Source organism: Cervus elaphus, chromosome 11 (genome assembly GCF_910594005.1).
Source record: "Cervus elaphus chromosome 11, mCerEla1.1, whole genome shotgun sequence".
NCBI classification, from domain to species: Eukaryota; Metazoa; Chordata; class Mammalia; order Artiodactyla; family Cervidae; genus Cervus; species Cervus elaphus.
In genome coordinates this window covers 42,721,445-42,738,864 of record NC_057825.1, presented here as the reverse complement: position 1 = coordinate 42,738,864, position 17,420 = coordinate 42,721,445, and the positions used below count along the sequence as shown (strand labels likewise).

At 44.3% G+C, this 17,420-nt stretch overlaps 1 protein-coding gene and 1 long non-coding RNA gene across 3 annotated transcripts in view; one reads left to right on the top strand and one right to left on the bottom strand.

Annotated features, from left to right (window-relative positions):
* The window catches only part of LOC122703403, a 158,299-nt gene extending 149,215 nt beyond the window's left edge, over positions 1-9,084 (bottom strand). The window contains exon 1 of one of the 2 annotated variants that reach the window (XR_006343482.1): positions 9,004-9,084. This is a non-coding gene — a long non-coding RNA (uncharacterized LOC122703403). Of the gene's footprint in view, positions 1-8,545; positions 8,641-9,003 lie in introns of those variants that run through there. The other variant, XR_006343480.1, reaches the window with a different exon arrangement.
* LGALSL (galectin like) lies at positions 7,951-16,332 on the top strand. Its single transcript, XM_043917661.1, has 5 exons — positions 7,951-8,435; positions 9,179-9,250; positions 9,396-9,484; positions 10,709-10,886; positions 13,213-16,332. Exons 1-5 carry the CDS (start codon positions 8,400-8,402, stop codon positions 13,354-13,356), a joined length of 519 nt encoding a protein of 172 aa, XP_043773596.1. The 5' UTR covers positions 7,951-8,399; the 3' UTR covers positions 13,357-16,332.
* The last annotated feature ends 1,088 nt before the right edge of the window (positions 16,333-17,420 follow it).

Genomic DNA, 17,420 nt, shown 5'->3' with positions numbered 1-17,420 from the left:
ACATGTTACCAGCTAAACTAAATTTAGATAGAAAATGTGTTATCTGATTGGAAGTGGAATGAAACCAGACTCTGAATTCAAAACACTTTATTTTTATTTTCTGGGCTATGCTGCCATGTTGGCAAGGGAGCTCTTAGATCCATTCTGGATACTGTCAGATGGAATAGGCAGTATGCAGGGAGGGGCCTACAGTATGAGGAAGGAGAGATGCCCTAAAGAGACTCATATGGAAAAGGACGGCAAATATTTTCAGTATGAGTATGTGTATGGTCGTTTGGGGCTTTTTTAAGGAAGTAAAAAGTGATCCTAATTACAACTAAAACAGATCCCAGCTCAATAAAGGATTATTGAACAAATAAACGAAGTCTGTTTCCTCTGAATCTCTTTGGTTAGTCAAATTTGGATGCCAAGTTTAAATTCTCATGTCCCTCCTGACTGGCGGTTTGTTCAGAAGCTGCCTGTGTTAATCCCTCCTCTGTGCAGTTCACCTTTTAAGAAGTCTAGAAATCTGTGTCACCCAAACATGTTTCCTCTAAAAATCAAATGACCACCTGGCAGCCTGCCTCCGGAGTTTTCCTGTGCCCATTAGTCAGGATTTCCAGCGGACTGCTAAATCTGAACCTTCATCTGCTTCCACGCAGCCAAGCCAAGCAAGTTTCCATGAAACTACCAGAGCAAGAAACTCTTTATGCCACTTGATGACTAGAAAATAAAATCACAGAGGCAATAAAAAGGAGGACTATAAACCAACAGATGGAAACAGAAACCTCATGCATAAGGAGACGAACGAAATGCGGCCTGGGGCTCCGTCACGTAGTCCGGTCACATTCCTTATTGGTACAAGGTTGGCTGCGCACAGATCTGACTCTTGGAATTACTCAGAGGGAAGGCTGGAGAGGGGGGCACACAAACACAGCCTTGGCTCTCAATACCCACACAAAGCCTGTGTCTTAAAATACCTTTCATTCATGCTGCCAGATCCACAGGCTGGACGTAGCGTTCTTTTCTGTTTCACAGCAGAATGCTTTTTGCTTCCCCATCAGCAAAGACTCCTGTTACCTTTCACAGGAGTGAGCCCACTTGGAAGCTGTGTACTCCCAAGGTGTCTCAGACATGATAAAGGGCCCACAGTGTCATCCCTGGAGTAGGAAGCAGTGCACAGCTTTGAAGCCCTGAATTCCTCCTGGGAAATGGGCTCATTATTACCCTCTTCAGCCTGAAGGTTTTCTGAAATCAATCCTTCCTGCGCTAAATAATTAAAATGCAAGCAGGAGTCTGGTTCTAGTTTCCTCATAAATAAACTGAAAATAATGAAATGTTGGAAACTGGCACTGATTGCCAAATTTTATGGTTGTCCCCTAATTACACTGGTACAACACAAATTTGTGTGTGTGTCCAAAATAATTATTTGATAACCATGACCAGAGTTCCTAGAATAATTAAGAACTTTAATCATGTATTGAAATACAGAAAAAGAGCTGATAAATGTTTGCCCTCCTACCTAACTAGGTAAACAAAAGAATGCTGAGTTTGTATATTTTCTGCCTAAGTGATTATTTATCCCGAGCAGAGACTGGCCTGACTAAAACAATTATGGAGCGTTGAAAGCCTGACCAGCCTGTAAAACGGTGCATTATCTTATTCCTCAAAATGGGCTGCAACCACCCTTTGGGGTCTGGGACAGGCAGGGAATCCGGCCACAAGATGAATGGGTAAACATTTAGATGCCTCAATTTTGCTGTATTTATGGGTGTGGGGAGCACATCATGTTTATATCAAAAATAAACATGGTGATATTGTGGAACAGAATGCAAAAGTCACACAAATTTCTCAATATCACAGACATTTTGAGCTGGCAGCTACATTCATAGGGGTCCTCACAGGTCCTCTTCATTGTAGAGGTTCTTTGTGGAACCATTTAAAGTACTCCCACAATATCAGGAAGCAATGACTTGTCAAATAAAAAGGCAAATGTTTCTGATGTACAAGTTTCTACTCTAGATCAGATTGGATAGATTATATATATATGTACTGCTTAGTAGTCTCAGTTGTGTCCAACTGTGAGACCCTGTGGACTGTAGCCCGCCAGGCTTCTCTGTCCATGGGATTTTCCAGACAAGAGCACTGGAGACGGTTGCCATGTCCTTCTCTAGGGGATCTTCTCAACCCAGGGATCAAACCCAGGTTTCCCACATTGCAGGCAGATTCTTTACCACTGAACCACCAGGGAAGCCCACACACACACACACACAGATACTGGAGAAGGAAATGGCAACCCACTTCAGTCAGACACGACTGAAGTGACTTACTACACACACATATATGAGTAAAAGGAATCTTAAAGGAAAAACATCTATTTCTGCTTTATTGACTATGCCAAAGCCTTTGACTGTGTGGATCACCACAAACTGTGGAAAATTCTAAAAGAGATGGGAATACTAGGCCACCTGACCTGCCTCTTGAGAAACCTGTATGCAGGTCAGGAAGCAACAGTTAGAACTGGACATGGAATAAGAGACTGTTTCCAGATAGGAAAAGGAGTACATCAAGGCTGTATATTGTCACCCTGCTTATTTAACTTATATGCAGAGTACATCATGAGAAACGCTGGCCTGGAGGAAGCACAAGCTGGAATCAGGATTGCTGGGAGAAGTATCAATAACCTCAGATATGCAGATGACACCACCCTTATGGCAGAAAGTGAAGAAGAATTAAAGAGCCTCTTGATGAAAGTGAAAGCTGCTGCTGCTGCTAAGTCGATTCAGTCGTGTCCGATTCTGTGCGACCCCATAGACGGCAGCCCACCAGGCTCCCCCGTCCCTGGGATTCTCCAGGCAAGAACACTGGAGTGAGTTGCCATTTCCTTCTCCAATGCACGAAAGGGAAAAGTGAAAGTGAAGTTGCTCAGTCATGTCTGACTCTTAGCGACCCCATGGACTGCAGCCCACCAGGCTCCTCCATCCATGGGATTTTCCAGCCAAGAGTACTGGAGTGAGTTGCCATTGCCTTCTCCAGAAAGTGAAAGAGAAGAGTGAAAAAGTTGGCTTAAAGCTCAACATTCAGAAAACTAAGATCATGGCATCCGGTCCTATCACTTCATGGCAAATAGATGGGGAAACAGTGGAAACAGTGGCTGACTTTATATTTTTAGGCTCCTAAATCACTGCAGATGGTGATTGCAGCCATGAAATTAAAAGATGCTTACTCCTTGGAAGGAAAGTTATAACCAACCTAGACAGCATATTAAAAAGCAGAGACATTACTTTGTTAACAAAGGTCCATCTAGTCAAAGCTATGGTTTTTACAGTGGTCATGTATGGATGTGAGAGTTGGACTATAAAGAAAGCTGAGCGCCAAAGAATTGGTGCTTTTGAACTGTGGTATTGGAGAAGACTCTTGAGAGTCCTTTGGGCTGCAAGGAGATCCAACCAGTCCATCCTAAAGGAGATCAGTCCTGGGTGTTCATTGGAAGGAATGACGTTGAAGCTGAAACTCCAATACTTTGGCCACCGGATGCAAAGAGCTGACTCATTGAAAAGACCCTGATGCTGGGAAAGATTGAGGGCAGGAGGAGAAGGGGATGACAGAAGATGGGATGGCTGGATGGCATCACCGACTCAATGGACATGGGTTTGGGTGGACTCCAGGAGTTGGTGATGGACAGGGAGGCCTGGCATTCTGCGGTTCATGGGGTCGCAAAGAGTTGGACACGACTGAGCGACTGAACTGAACTGAACTGAAAGTATCTTTTAGATAACTGGTTCTCAACTGGAGGCAAGTTTGCCCCATCCCACTCAGGGATATTTTACCTTTGTCAACGCTGGAGGAATTCCTGGTTGTCACCATTTGGTGGTGGCGCGGGTAGCACTACTGGCATCTACCCGCCACTGGAAAGAATTTCTCAGCCTAAATGTCAATAGGGTCGAGGATGAGAAACCCTGCTGCTGCTGATGCATATACATACACACAGATAGGAAGGCACGCATCTATCTGGACCACAGCAGGAGACAAAATCAGCCTCTGAGAACAGGGGTTCAGCTGGTTTAGAATTTGAACCATGACTAGACTAGACAGAGACTAGCGCAGTCTCTGCAGACTCGCTTTGGGGGGACAGTGGAAGGAGCTGCTGTACCTGTGGTCAGAGATATGCCAGCCCCTCCAGAAAGCTGCAGTAATCCTCTCAGTGGAGGGACTCTCCCAACTTGTTGCTTGCGCTGTAGATCTGAGACCTTTATTATCTCATCCCCTGCATTCTACATAGGTTCCCAGAATGACCTGTGAGCTCCTGCAGGACAACATCCATGGATTTTCAAATAGCTCTTCTTGGTGCACACTATCACAGCACCTAGCCTTGCTCATAATATGGTTGCTGAACTGAAGTCAATGCTATATTTTCCCCCCAGTATTAGAAATTCTACATGCCTGCATTTGAGAAAAAAAAAAAAAACATATTAAACAGGAAGGAAAGAAAGACACTTCCCTTCTACTATTTCCATCTGGGAAGATCATTTAGCAAAGTCTATCTTCAAAGAGCTGTGCATACTTCTTTTTTGATGTTAATCATGTTTGACTGCCTCCCCCACCTACCTTAGCCTTTTTAGTAGTTTCCAGCAGTAATGCAGTTCACTCTTGCATTTCATAAAAGGGTCACAGTCTTGGTTAATGTTTTATAGACACAAATGCCCATAATCAAAGCCCAGAGCAAAGTTTGCCTGTCTTTCTCTGTACAACTCTTTAAAAACTCAAGCTCTATCTTTCATTTATTTGCTAATGAATTTCCCTGTAAGGGATAGTTTGACTCTGCTCAGCTTTAATTATAACAACAAAAAAATTCATTTAGGCTTTCTGCCTGCTCTCCATGTTCAAAACTATTCTATAGAATGATTGAGAAGGAACAAAGCATTTTTGGAATAAAAGCAATTTTCCAGAATAAAATGTTCTGGGCAGGCTCAGTATCTTCCTGTTCTTCACATTCCTAAAACATAAGAAATGTAAGACCTCATCTCAAGCAATCCAAGTATCTTCAACTCCACTAACAATGTAAATCAAAGCGTTATTCTTCACCCTACAAACTACTTATTGAAAGATTCAACCCAAGATTATTTTCATTCAAAAGCACCTACTCTCAAATCATTTACATTTAGATGGTATTTACACAGCTTTTCAGGAACCAGAAGAACTTTTTAAGAGTTAAGGAGGAATGGTGAATGAGCCCAACCTCTTAATTTTGCAGTGAGGTAATTGAGGTTCAGAAGTCGATTTGAACTCTCTGAACTACGTAATAACAACGGCTAGGACTTATCAAGGGCCCACAGCTTGTCATATCTTCAGCACTTCTACCGTGTCTGAGCCACCATGATATCTTGCTGGGATTGGTGCAGGAGCCTACTAAGTCCTGCTTATACTCTACTTAGGTCAACAAAAAAGTCCTCACTGAGGTTCCTTAAAAAACTAAAAGTAGAGTTACCATATGATCCAGCAATCCCACTCTTGGACAAGTACCTGGAAAAGATGAAAACTATATTCCAAAAAGATATGTGTACCCCAATGTTCATAGCAGCACTATTTACAATGGCCAAGACACGGAAGCAACCTAAATATCCATTGACAAATGAATGAATAAAGAAGATGCATTATGTATATACAGTGGAATATTTCTCAGTCACTCAGTCGTGCCTGACTCTTTTCAACCCCATGAACAGTAGCCCGCCAGGCTCCTCTGTCCCATGGAACTGCCCAGGTAAGAATACTGGAGTGGGTTGCTTTCCTCCTCCAGGGGATTGTCCCGACCCAGGGATTGAACTTGTGTCTCCTGCATCTCCTGCATTGGCAGGTGAATTCTTTACCACTGAACCACCTGGGAAGCCCACAATGGAATATTACTCGGACATAAAAAGAATGAAATAATGCCATTTGCAGCAACATGGATGGACCTAGAGATTATCATAGTAAGTGTAGTCAGACAGAGACAAACATCATGTGATATCACTTATCAATTATATGTGGAATCTAACAAAAGATACGAACGAACATCTGTATTTACAAAACAGAAACAGACATAGAAAATGAACTTATGGGTACCAAAGGAAGAAGGGGTGGAGAAGGATAAATCAGTAGTTTGACTTAACAGATACACAGTACTATATATAAAATAGATAAACATCAAGGTCCTACTTACAGCACAGGTAACTATATTCAATAATGTGTAATAACCTAAAAGAGAAAAGAATCTGAAAAAGAATAGATAGCTGAATCACTTTGCCATACACTTGAAACTAACACAATGTAATATAATCAATTATACTTCCATTCTTAAAATGATTTTAAAATAATAATAAAATAGAACTACAAAAAGAATCCCGACAAATTCCCCAGTGCCTGATACACTGCGGGCCTTCAGGATGTTTGTGGATTTGTAAAGTGTTTACTATATGCCAGGTACTAATCTAACGAAGGTATGGGAACCAATTACCTAATCTTTCCAATAACACAAGATGAGTGCTATCGTCATCACTGCTGTCATCTTGGATTCACAGATGAAGAAACTGGGGCACAGAGAAGTTTAGTAACTTGTCCAAGATCACCCAGCTAGTTAATCATAGAGCCAGGACTTGAACCTAGGGAACAGGCTCTTTAACTACCACAATGTACTGTGTCCCTCTTAGCTTAGCTAATGACGAAAAAAAACTTCAATGAGTCTTCCCTTACCAAACTCTCAGAAGTTGAAATGTATCAAAGTGCACTTTAAAAACATTAATTGTTTCCTATGACTGCCTAACATTTTAAAATCATCAATAAGGTGTGATTTTGAGCTAAGACTGGTACACAAGAGCAAAAGTGTGAGTCACAACTGTGTTGCACTTCAGTCTCGAGTTCAGAGCACAAAGGGTATGACTGCGGCTTACAGTCGTGTGCAGGTAATTCTCCCTACTCAACTGAGATTACCATGATTAGCTCTGGTCCATAAAGGGAAAGCTAAGACACAAAAGCCTCAGTGATGTTCCAGGCCACACAGTCAGCAACCATGGCAGGAAAGGAGTCTCTCAGGGCCCCTCTGAGGTCACACTTGTTCTCTGATTATTAAGTATAAAACACCAGGGTGATTCACACAATGGAATGTTTAAGCCAAGATGTCACCGAATACAGGCTATGTTGATACAGCTTTATCTGAGAAGTTACATAATCTTCCTAATGTGGAAACACCATAAAGGAATTTGTGACTTGGAATGAAGAGAGGTGCACTCCCTGGGAATCACTTCTCAAGGGGTATCAGGAGATGTTCAGTGAGAAACCCACTCCCCTAGATTGAGCAGGTGACTTGTAAAAAACAAACAAACAAAACAGCCCAATGAAGGCTTTCTGAGGGCAGGCACTGTGTCCAGTTCAATTTGATGAGACTTAACCAGACCCCTGGCTTGAAAACAGTCTCTGGGGACCCCATCTTTTCGCAGGGCCGGGAGGTCTATTCTATAGTCAGTCTCCTGTTATATAAAAGTCCTTACTCCGAGTCCTCTCTGCCTCTTGCTTTTAGGTCAAAATATTTACTTATGCAAGCCCAGAGGCCTTTCATTATCTTTGTACCCTGGAAGGCTCGAAATGAATCTCTTCTAGCACTTTGTTGAAATTCTTTGAAAGAAATCTCGAGCTCTGGAATCCATCTCCACCTCCAATCTTCCCTGGATCTCGGCCTCCACTGTCCCACCTGCCCCCAGGCGCAGCCAGAGAAGGAAGGGGGTGACCGGAGGGGAGGGGCGGGGATGTCACAAGCACCTGTCACCTGGCAGGCCCCGGCCTCACTTCCTCACCCCCGGCCCCACCCACCCTGCCGCAGGAGAGGACCGACCAGGCGCCCGCCCCCTCGCACGCCCCGACACTGGCAGGCCAGCCCCTCCCGCCCCAGCCTCCAGCCGCCGTCCAATGGCCGAGGGGCAGGGCAAGCTGAGCAAGCCGCGGCAGCCCAGCCGGGTCTCCGCCCTGTTCCCGGTTCCCGAGCCGGGCCCCGGCGGCCTTTAAATGCCGCCCTAGGCCGACACGGCGCGGCCCTCGCCACCTTTTTCCTCGGGCGGCGGCAGCGGCACCCCGAGGAAGAAATCAGCTTAGACGCTGCAGCGCCGTCCCGGCCGCGGCTGCCACCTCCGACCTTGGGGCCGGCGCCGCCTCCCCCGCCTCCCCCGCCTCCCCCTACTCCTCCCCCTCCCCCGGGCCCCGCCGGCCAGGTCGGCGCCGGGCCCCCGGGCGTGCGCGCGCGCGTCCCCGCGCGTGTGTGCGCGCCCCAGCCAGCCTCGGACCCGCGCCCCCGCCCGGCGCAGGACCGCCCCGGGATCCCCGCCCGCGCGCCGCGTCCCACGTCCCCCGCCGCCCGGCCGCCAGCCGCGCACCCCGCCGCGCTGCACGAGAAGATGGCGGGGTCGGTGGCCGACAGCGATGCAGTGGTGGTGAGTGCGGGCGAGGCGCCCCCTTCCCGCGGCCCGCACGGCCCCGCCGCTGGCTCCCGCCTGGCGGAGGCCCAGCCCCGCGCCCCCGGCGGGAGAAGGCGCCCCAGTACCTGGTTAGAGGGAGCCGGCTGTGCGCGACCGGAGTAGGGGGAGGGCTGGAGGGGTGCCCCGCGGCAGGACCACTGGCTGAGTGGCGGTGTTGGGGGCGGCCTGCGGGTGGGGGTGAGCTACAGCCCACCCCGCGCCGTGTAGCCACCAGCCAGGTGTGTGTGCGCGGGTGTGTGTCCGGCGCGCGCGCCCCGTGTCCGCTCCCCCTCCCCCCCCACGACATCCCGGGGATTCCCCCTTGGAAATGGGTCCTAGCCGGGGGCTAGCGGGAGAAGTTGAGCGCGGCTGCTGCACTCCAGCCACGTCCTGGAGGACAGGCCTGGGCGACAGGTTCTAGGGGCGTTTGCAACTGGAGAGGAGCCTGCCCTCCTCCGGAGCGGGGCTCTGGTTCCCCAGTGGGCCTCGACCTTCATTTTGATCTAGATCTGAAGGGTCTGGGGAGCATCAGACGCTTAGCTACCTGATGGAAAGGACGGGTTTGGTTCCGGGGTTTTCAGCGGGTATTCGGTGGACTGAGCCTATGTTGTGGGGAGGGCTGCTGGATTCCTCCAAATTTGTATAGGTTTTTCCCCGCTCCCGCTAACACCCACCTCCGAAAGCCTTTGGAAAGCCAATCTGTGTGCTTCTATTTTTAGAAACTAGATGATGGGCATTTAAACAACTCCTTGGGCTCTCCAGTTCAAGCCGACGTGTACTTCCCACGACTGGTAAATGATTTTGTTCCCTCTTCGGTGTCTGCCTGTACCCTCTTGTTTCTAATTGCATTTTCAAATGGGTCAAGTCCTAAGGATCTGAGGGCTTGGCTCTTCCCTAACAGACTGTAAACTTTGTTTCTGCTCTCATCCTCTATAGATCGTGCCGTTTTGTGGGCATATTAAAGGTGGCATGAGACCAGGCAAGAAGGTGTTAGTGATGGGCATTGTAGACCTCAACCCAGAAAGGTAAGGCAGATTCCTTGTCTCCTATGATGCTGTCAGAAATCTTGGCTTTCTCTGCCCACCCAAGCCAAATGAAAAATAGGGAGACAGAGTTTGGAGGAAATAAAAGGGTGGCTTTAATCCTCAGCCAGAGGAGTGGAGACACAGCAGGCTAGAGCCTCAAGAACTGTGCGCCCCTTCCATGAGGAATCAGGGGTAGGGGGGTGGGGGTAATTATATAGATGAGGGGGTCGGTGTTGAGGAACAAAGGTGTGAAGGTCTTGTATTCTTCCTTTTGGATCATTTCAAAAACAAAGACTGGCCATCAGGTAGCCCAGTAGTTGGGTCCATTGTCTTGCATGAATTGTACTGTGGCCACCTTTCTGTAATGCAAAAAGAAAGGAAAAGAGCTGTGAGGGGTCGTCTGCAAAGACAGTGCTGTAAAGGTGAGCCCCAGACAGAATGTGATCAGCATATCAGGTTAGTCTTGATTACCTACTACAGATCAGGAACAGTTAAAGTGAAAAAAAGAGCTCAGAAAAGGGCAAGAGAAAAAAACAAAACAACTTTTTCCTCTTTTTTTTTCACTGCAACACTTACACCTATCCAGCAGTTACGAGGCGCTGCTCACTCTTGTTGTGGCTTTCTGCTGCTCTTCCAACCCCTGTGGCCAGTGTTACTGGTTGCAAGTGCCAAGAAAGTACTATGTTCCCATGAAAAGAATGTGTATGAATCTCAGCGGTCATTTCTCTAGACAGCTATTTATATCAGAGATTATAAATATAGACCCACATCATTTTCTCTTTGACCCTTAGGGAGGCCAGAGGACTTTTTTTTTTTTTAATGTTTTTCAAACAGTGCTTGGAGTAAGAACTATCAATATAAATGAGAACCAAACTACAAGATATTGTTTCCCTTGGTCAATTTCCCCTGGCTGTTTTCGAGTCCTCAGAAATGGATTAAAACACAGATGTGTGGGTAGTTTGGGATATCTGAAATGTCTACAGTTAGTTATTTTCATCTCTGTCAAAGTTTTCTCCAGGGCTACCTCCTGTGGGTAACAAAATAAACTAGTTTGATTGTAATCCTTCTTCTCCATAGTCAATCACACCCCCACCCCTGCCCTGTGGAGAGTGGTGGCCCATTAAAAACTGACAAATCCGGAAAGGAAGAAGGAAATGGGAGCTTGGGTCTTTGTTAAATGTTATTTTGCTCAACCATGAATAAATGAGATGATTTTCTGTTCAGTTTTGCAATCAGCTTGACCTGTGGTGATTCAGAAGATCCTCCCGCCGACGTGGCAATTGAACTCAAAGCAGTGTTCACAGACCGGCAGCTACTCAGAAATTCTTGTATATCTGGGGAAAGGGGTGAAGAACAGTCAGCGATCCCTTACTTCCCATTCATCCCAGACCAGCCATTCAGGGTGAGTACCTCGAGTGCTTCAGTTCCAGCCATTGGCAGGATGGTGATATTCTCATCTAAGATGTGCCAAGAGTGCTTTAAGCAGCCAGAATTTTTGCATGTCCGGGAAATTTGTCACCTGATGGTGAAAAAAAGAAAAATGATCAAAAGAGCTCTGTTTGCTGATATGAATTAACAGTCAGTAGTGGCTCTTGGTTCTGTTTAGCCAATACATGTAAATAAACCCATATTTACATGTCTAGATTGTTAATAAATGCTTCTCTGTGTAGTATTCAATATAGTACTAGGCATTTAATAGATAATTGTCCTAAGATAGCTATTTAATAAATATTAATAAATACCTAGAATTTCTTTATTTTTTTCTCAACCATTAAGTAGTACCAGACCATATCAGTTATACCTTTTTAAAGAATAGAGTGATTATTATTTTATTTTCTCTTGTTCCCTTTGCTAATGAGGACTAGCCATGCCGTTGCTCCCCTGGGCTTCCCTAGTGGCTCAGATGGTAAAGACTCTGCCTGCAAGGCAGAAGACCCAGGTTCCCTAGGTGGGGAAGATCCTCTGGAGGAGGGCATGGCAACCCACTCCAGTATTCTTGCCTGGAGAATTCCATGGACAGAGGAACCTGGCAGGCTACAGTCCATGGGGTCATAAAGAGTCAGACATGACTGAGTGACTAATGCTGGGTTAAGCAGCCTCAGTCTACTTCATTGTCATAGGCTGTGTGGCTGATAGATTCCTTCCCTTGGGACGGAATGAGTATAGATTTGCTCCCCACTATCTGTCAGGCAGTAAGCACAGCCCAAACTTCGATTCCCATCATATAGCACAAGCCGCACCTTCTTCTGTGAAGGACAATGTCAAGTAAAAGATGCAAGTCAGTAATGTGTTAGAAAAGAATTTACTGACATGTCAGACCTGGTGATGAAGTGTCTGCATTATACTTTGTTGTGCAGTCACTTCAGTTGTATCCGATTCTTTGCAACCCTACAGACCGTAGCCCGCCAGGCTTCTCTGTCCTATGGATTCTCCAGACAAGAATACTGGAGTGGATTGTCATGCCTTCCTCCGGGGATCTTCCCCACCCAGGGATCGAATCCATGTGTCTTGCATCGCCTGCATGGGCAGATGAGTTCTGTACTGCTAAGCTACCAGGGAAACCCTACACTTTGTTAGCATACATCATAATAATGACAATTTGGTTAAAAACTCCCTGTTTCATATATACCTAACAAGCCAGAACTACCCTTAACCTGTTGCTCCTCATCTAGAAATGTACAAGGGCCTTATGAATAAGTCATAATTTTTCTTCCCATCTTGCAGTCTTGGGGGGGGGAGAAGAATCTATGACATTCACATCAGTGATAGAATAGAGACTGATTGCCCTTCTAGCATAGCCTGGGGAAGGCACCCCTACCCTTCTCTAGAATGATGATGACCCTGAGGCTCCCCTGAACTGTGACAGTTTCTTAATGGTGACTCTTAATGCAGAGCTCATGAGTGAGTAACCAAAGCTTCTGCCCAGTGGAATAATGCTCCCCAACAACAAAACTGAGATGGAATCAGCCCTTCTCGTTGACATAATCTTAGTAATAATATGCATTAAATGTGACTAATATCACATATGGAGTCTCTCCTTATATGATGAATACAAATGCTTTTAATAAATACATAGCGCAAACCCAGTGATTAAACTCTATGGTGAATTCCTTAAGTTAGAAAAAAGAGGAAGAAAAAGCTTTTACCATATGGAATCAGTATTTTTGTTTGGCTTAACAAAGCCTTGTTAATTACACATCCTTGGTCCAATGGTAATTACTGTGTATCCTTCTCTGCTTAGTGTTTATCTTGTTTGAGTGTCCAGACTGTTATTACATGCTCCTAATGGGTACCTGCTCTGCCTTGTGAGGGGCTTCTCTGAAGTTGGGATAGAATTGTTCAGGGGATGAGGATGGAGGCATTAAGTGCCATATAGATAAATCTGTACCACTTATATCACTTTCTGGCATGCAATGAGAAGGGAGAAATAGTAAGGCAATTTTAAATCCTTCAAGGACATTGAATAGTGTAGAGCAGTGCCTTCCAAAGTGTGTCCCGCATTCCAGCAACACCAGCATCATCTTGGAACTTGGTGGAAAAGCACATTCTTAGACCTTACCCTTGACCTACTAAATGGAAAATTTGGGGGGACGGAGCCCAACAGTCTGTTCTATAGCCTTCTGTCTGATTCCAGTGTACTCTGTAGAGTTTGAGAACTACTGAAGATCATTTTTCCTAGCAGCGTTCATTGAAATTATGAACTGAGGGATTTATTTTGTTTCTTCCAGGTGGAAATCCTTTGTGAGCACCCACGTTTTAGAGTGTTTGTGGATGGACACCAACTTTTTGATTTTTACCACCGCATTCAAACATTATCTGCAATCGACACCATAAAGATCAACGGAGACCTCCAGATCACTAAGCTTGGCTGATGTTTAAACCACGTCTGTTTCAAAGAGCATCAGGTGCCACAACTGCCTGACTGTTGATCTGGAAGAAGTGTCCTAGCAAGGTCTAAAGACTTGAAAACAAAAAGGCAGACTTCACTGTCTCTTCTTTCTGTGCAGTTTAAACCCAAAATGACTTCAACGGTGGTTTGCTCTTAGGAAGCTATCGGAACTAAGACACCGAGCCATTATTCCCAGAACAAAGTAATACATTTATGCTGGATTTTATTCAGACTAAACTGAGATGGATTTGTGACGATTTGTGATTCAGTAGTAAGTTATTCATCTTTTCAAAGCAAGGTGATATTTAGAACAAAAGTGCTAAAGACTTAAAACAACAACAACAAAGACGGTACACAGAAATCAACTCATTTCTGCACTGAAGTGGAATTGTGTAGCACAACCAACATTTTAGTCAGGGTATTTAACATAGAATGTAGGTTGTTCAAGGTTTTTTTTTTTTTCTTTTTGCACAGCATAATGTTAACTCAGATTTTTTAAGCTTTCTTGTAGTTATTTATTTCTACTCAGTGTATGTGTTAGAGATGATTAATGTTTCAAGAACAGCTTGTTATGAACTTTTGAATGTACAATTAATTATCTTAGGTCTGAGTGGGGAAATTACCTATTACAGTCATGAGAAAGGTGAGTTTCTACCTTAAAGAGTTGAGTCTTATCCTCCTACCCCTAAACTTAGGATCTCTTGATATAAATTGCTGTAAGTGCTTTTGGGAAAACTTTGCAACAGTTCAGCAAGACTGCTTTTCAAGTTATTGATGATTATGTAAAATTCTACTTACATTGCTTTTTCTCCATACTGTGAAATTGTCACAGTATTGACTTCCTTAAGACTAATTAACTACTTTTCACTGGATCTACATAGTAGCTCATCAAGTTGTTAAGCTAATTGAAAACACATTAAGAGGTGATTGCATTGATAGTTTTAAAAATGGACTATTATATACATTTTTAAAGGTATAGTGTGAAAATGATTTGGGAATGCAATGGAAAGCAGAAGCAAATGGCCCCAAATAACTTACTTGGAAATAATTTATATCAACTTAAGCTGTTAGCTCATTGTATCACTTTTATTATGTGACCCTCACCAATCCCTAAGCAATGCCTTTGGAGCTTCAGAGTAGAAGATGCTTCCTACTGTGTGGGCTCTGCTGAGATAGTACGATAAGACAAGATCCAACCTAGCAAATGATCCAGTTAGTTTATCTGAAAAGTTAACTCCCCAGGACTCTAGGTCTTTGAGTCCAGCCAATAGTGTGAATGCTGCAGTGAAGCTCTGGGAGTTTCCCTGTACTTGTGGAACTGATTAGACAGCAGGGAGTTTCCAGGAAAAGCCTGCAGTGATGCACACGTCACTGCAAGGCCAGGGATGGTTGGAGTCCTGGGTGCTGGATTTCATAAACTGCATTGGCCTTGGAGAGAAGGACCCTTGGCATTGCTCTGGTCAGCTAGTTGGTGGGGTAAGGGGGTCCTGGGGAGGGGGTGTATTTATATATAATTTAGGTTTTATTTGTACAGCATACTGCGTCTTGTTATGACACGTCCTTGTCCTGCTTTGCTTTTGAGTTTTTTTACACAACATGCAGAGGCACTGAAGTGGCCACGTCATTTTCACGTGTCAAGAATGTAGACAAGTGTTTCAGTACCAAAGTTTAAGAAAAAGCAAACTAAAATCTTGAATTTTTTTTATAGGTGATATATTTGGATTCTCCTCAGCTTTGAAACTGTTTAGCACAGTTCCGTTGTGTTATGTAAGAAGATGCTTTATCCAACAAGACTGGCTGAACATTGAAAAGCTTTATGTCCCAGCTGACTTAACCAGCCATATTCAGCCAGGAGGGCTGTGCCCTGGCTCCGGGTATTTTGGAGCCCGAGACTAACCTTGTGCAGCCACTAGATTTTGTCAAGTGTTTGTAGAGAGACCTAGAGGGCACCCTGAAATATGTTGGTAGGGGTTTTGATTCTCCTTGTGGTAGAAGACCCCCCACACACAGGAGGTTTTCTTTGAGTGGGCATCCATTCCCACCCACTGCATAATTCAGCAGACTAGAGGAGTTGGGGGTGTAACTGTTGGAACTAACAGTGTTCTCTCTACCTATCAGCTAACTGGTTAGCAGCCAAGCCCTTAGGCAGCTTAGTGTAAAGATACACTGTTAACCCTTCATTGTTCTGTGAGGTCAGTGAGAACCTCTTGGTTAAACTTACTGAAATTTATCTGAATGATGTGATGGTTTGATTCAGGTATAATTAAGTTAGCGGGAGGCTAGTCCAGCTGTATTAATTATTAGCTGGAAACTGTTCACATCCTCTCATCAGCATGTGAGGTCTAAGGTGGGAATTCAGGATGAAAAGTGCAATTTTAAGCTTCACAGGAAAGCATTTGGGTGTGTAAGTGTTATTTCTGACCAGAGCCCTAATTCTGCAATATGACCAAAACGAAGGAACATAAATAACAATCAGGCTCTGGGGGAAGAATAGGCAGGCTTTAGACAATCTGTTCATTTCTGCATCACAATTGGAGTGAATGTATGTATCTTCTTAAAAGTTAATAGAAGTGACTTCTACTTTCTGGGCTATCCCAGAATTGTCTTAATTTTTTAAAAAGTTTGAAACCCCATTTCAAATCATGCCAGTCTTAGTTCAAAACCTCCAAAGGGATCATTCTTAGCATTGTTGATGATTTATTAAAATGGCAACTCCTTTCATTTGTATTAAAAAGAAAATATCTAAAAAGAGGGAGGGAGCCCTTTTGCCTTGAGAGAAACACCCTTGGCATTTTCCAGCTACATTATTAATGTAGAAATAATGTTCCTATGATGACATATTTTCAAAGAAACACTTTCTTATTTACTGCGTGGTGTAAAATGTTGCTAAATGTGTTTTAGCGTTACGATGTCACTGCTGAAAGTTATTTGCACTATAATAAAGGAATTTTCTACAAAATGGTTTCCCATTTATAAGGTGCTAAGTTTGGTACCAGGTGCAATGTACTTGGGCTTCCCGGGTGGCTCAGTGGTAAAGCGTCCTCCTGCCAGTGCAGGAGACACAGGAGACTCAGATTCAATCCCTGGGTCAGGAAGATCCCCTGGAAAAGGAATTGGCAACCTACTCCAGTATTCTTGCTTGAAAAGTCGCATGGGCAGTGGAGCCTGGCAGGCTACAGTCCATGGGGCTGCGAAGAGTCGGACGGGACTAAGCGCACAGGCACGTGAGGTGCTTAGCATGGACCATCTGGTAGCGCAACCCTCCCTCACTTTCACACACTCACTCCAAGACCACTTGTTTATGTGTTCCTCATTAATAAACTGATCAAGGGAAGGAAAGTGTCTGAGGGGGCCGCCTCAGAGACCTAATGAGTTGTGTGTGCAATGGGTTATATTTAAATACAATTTGCATATGGTAAATTCACATTTCTTGATGTGCAGTTTTGTGAATTTTAGTACATGAATGGATTCACATAACAATCACCTCAAACAGGATACAGAATTGTCCCATCACTCCCCAAACCCCCCTTGTGTTGTCACTTTATGGTTAAGTATGACCTCCACTCCCAGGCCTAATCAGACAACAACTGACCCATTCCACCTGCCTATAGTTTTGCCTTTTCCTGAATGTCATATAAAGAGAATCATATAATCCTTTGGGATTGGTTTCTGGCATAATGCATTTGAGGTTCATATTGTGTGTATTAAGTTTTTCCTTTTTATTGCTGAGTAGTATTCCACTGTATGGATGAACCAGGTTCTTGATTAATTCACCTGTTAAGGATGTAGTGGGTTATTAATAAATTATTAATATAATCTTACTAGCACATGTATATACAAAAGCAAGATTGTGTATACAATATTTCCTGTGGTTTGAATGATTAAGAAGGAAAATTGATCTCTTAACTATTATGACTACAAATAAAACTGTCTTATAGAAGTTTGCCTAGCTTTAGTTATGGGTGGTTTAGGAAAGAAAATTTACTCAATATGCTGGATTTAGGGTACCTACTTATTTCTTCAACTGAATGACTTCACTTTCTGTGG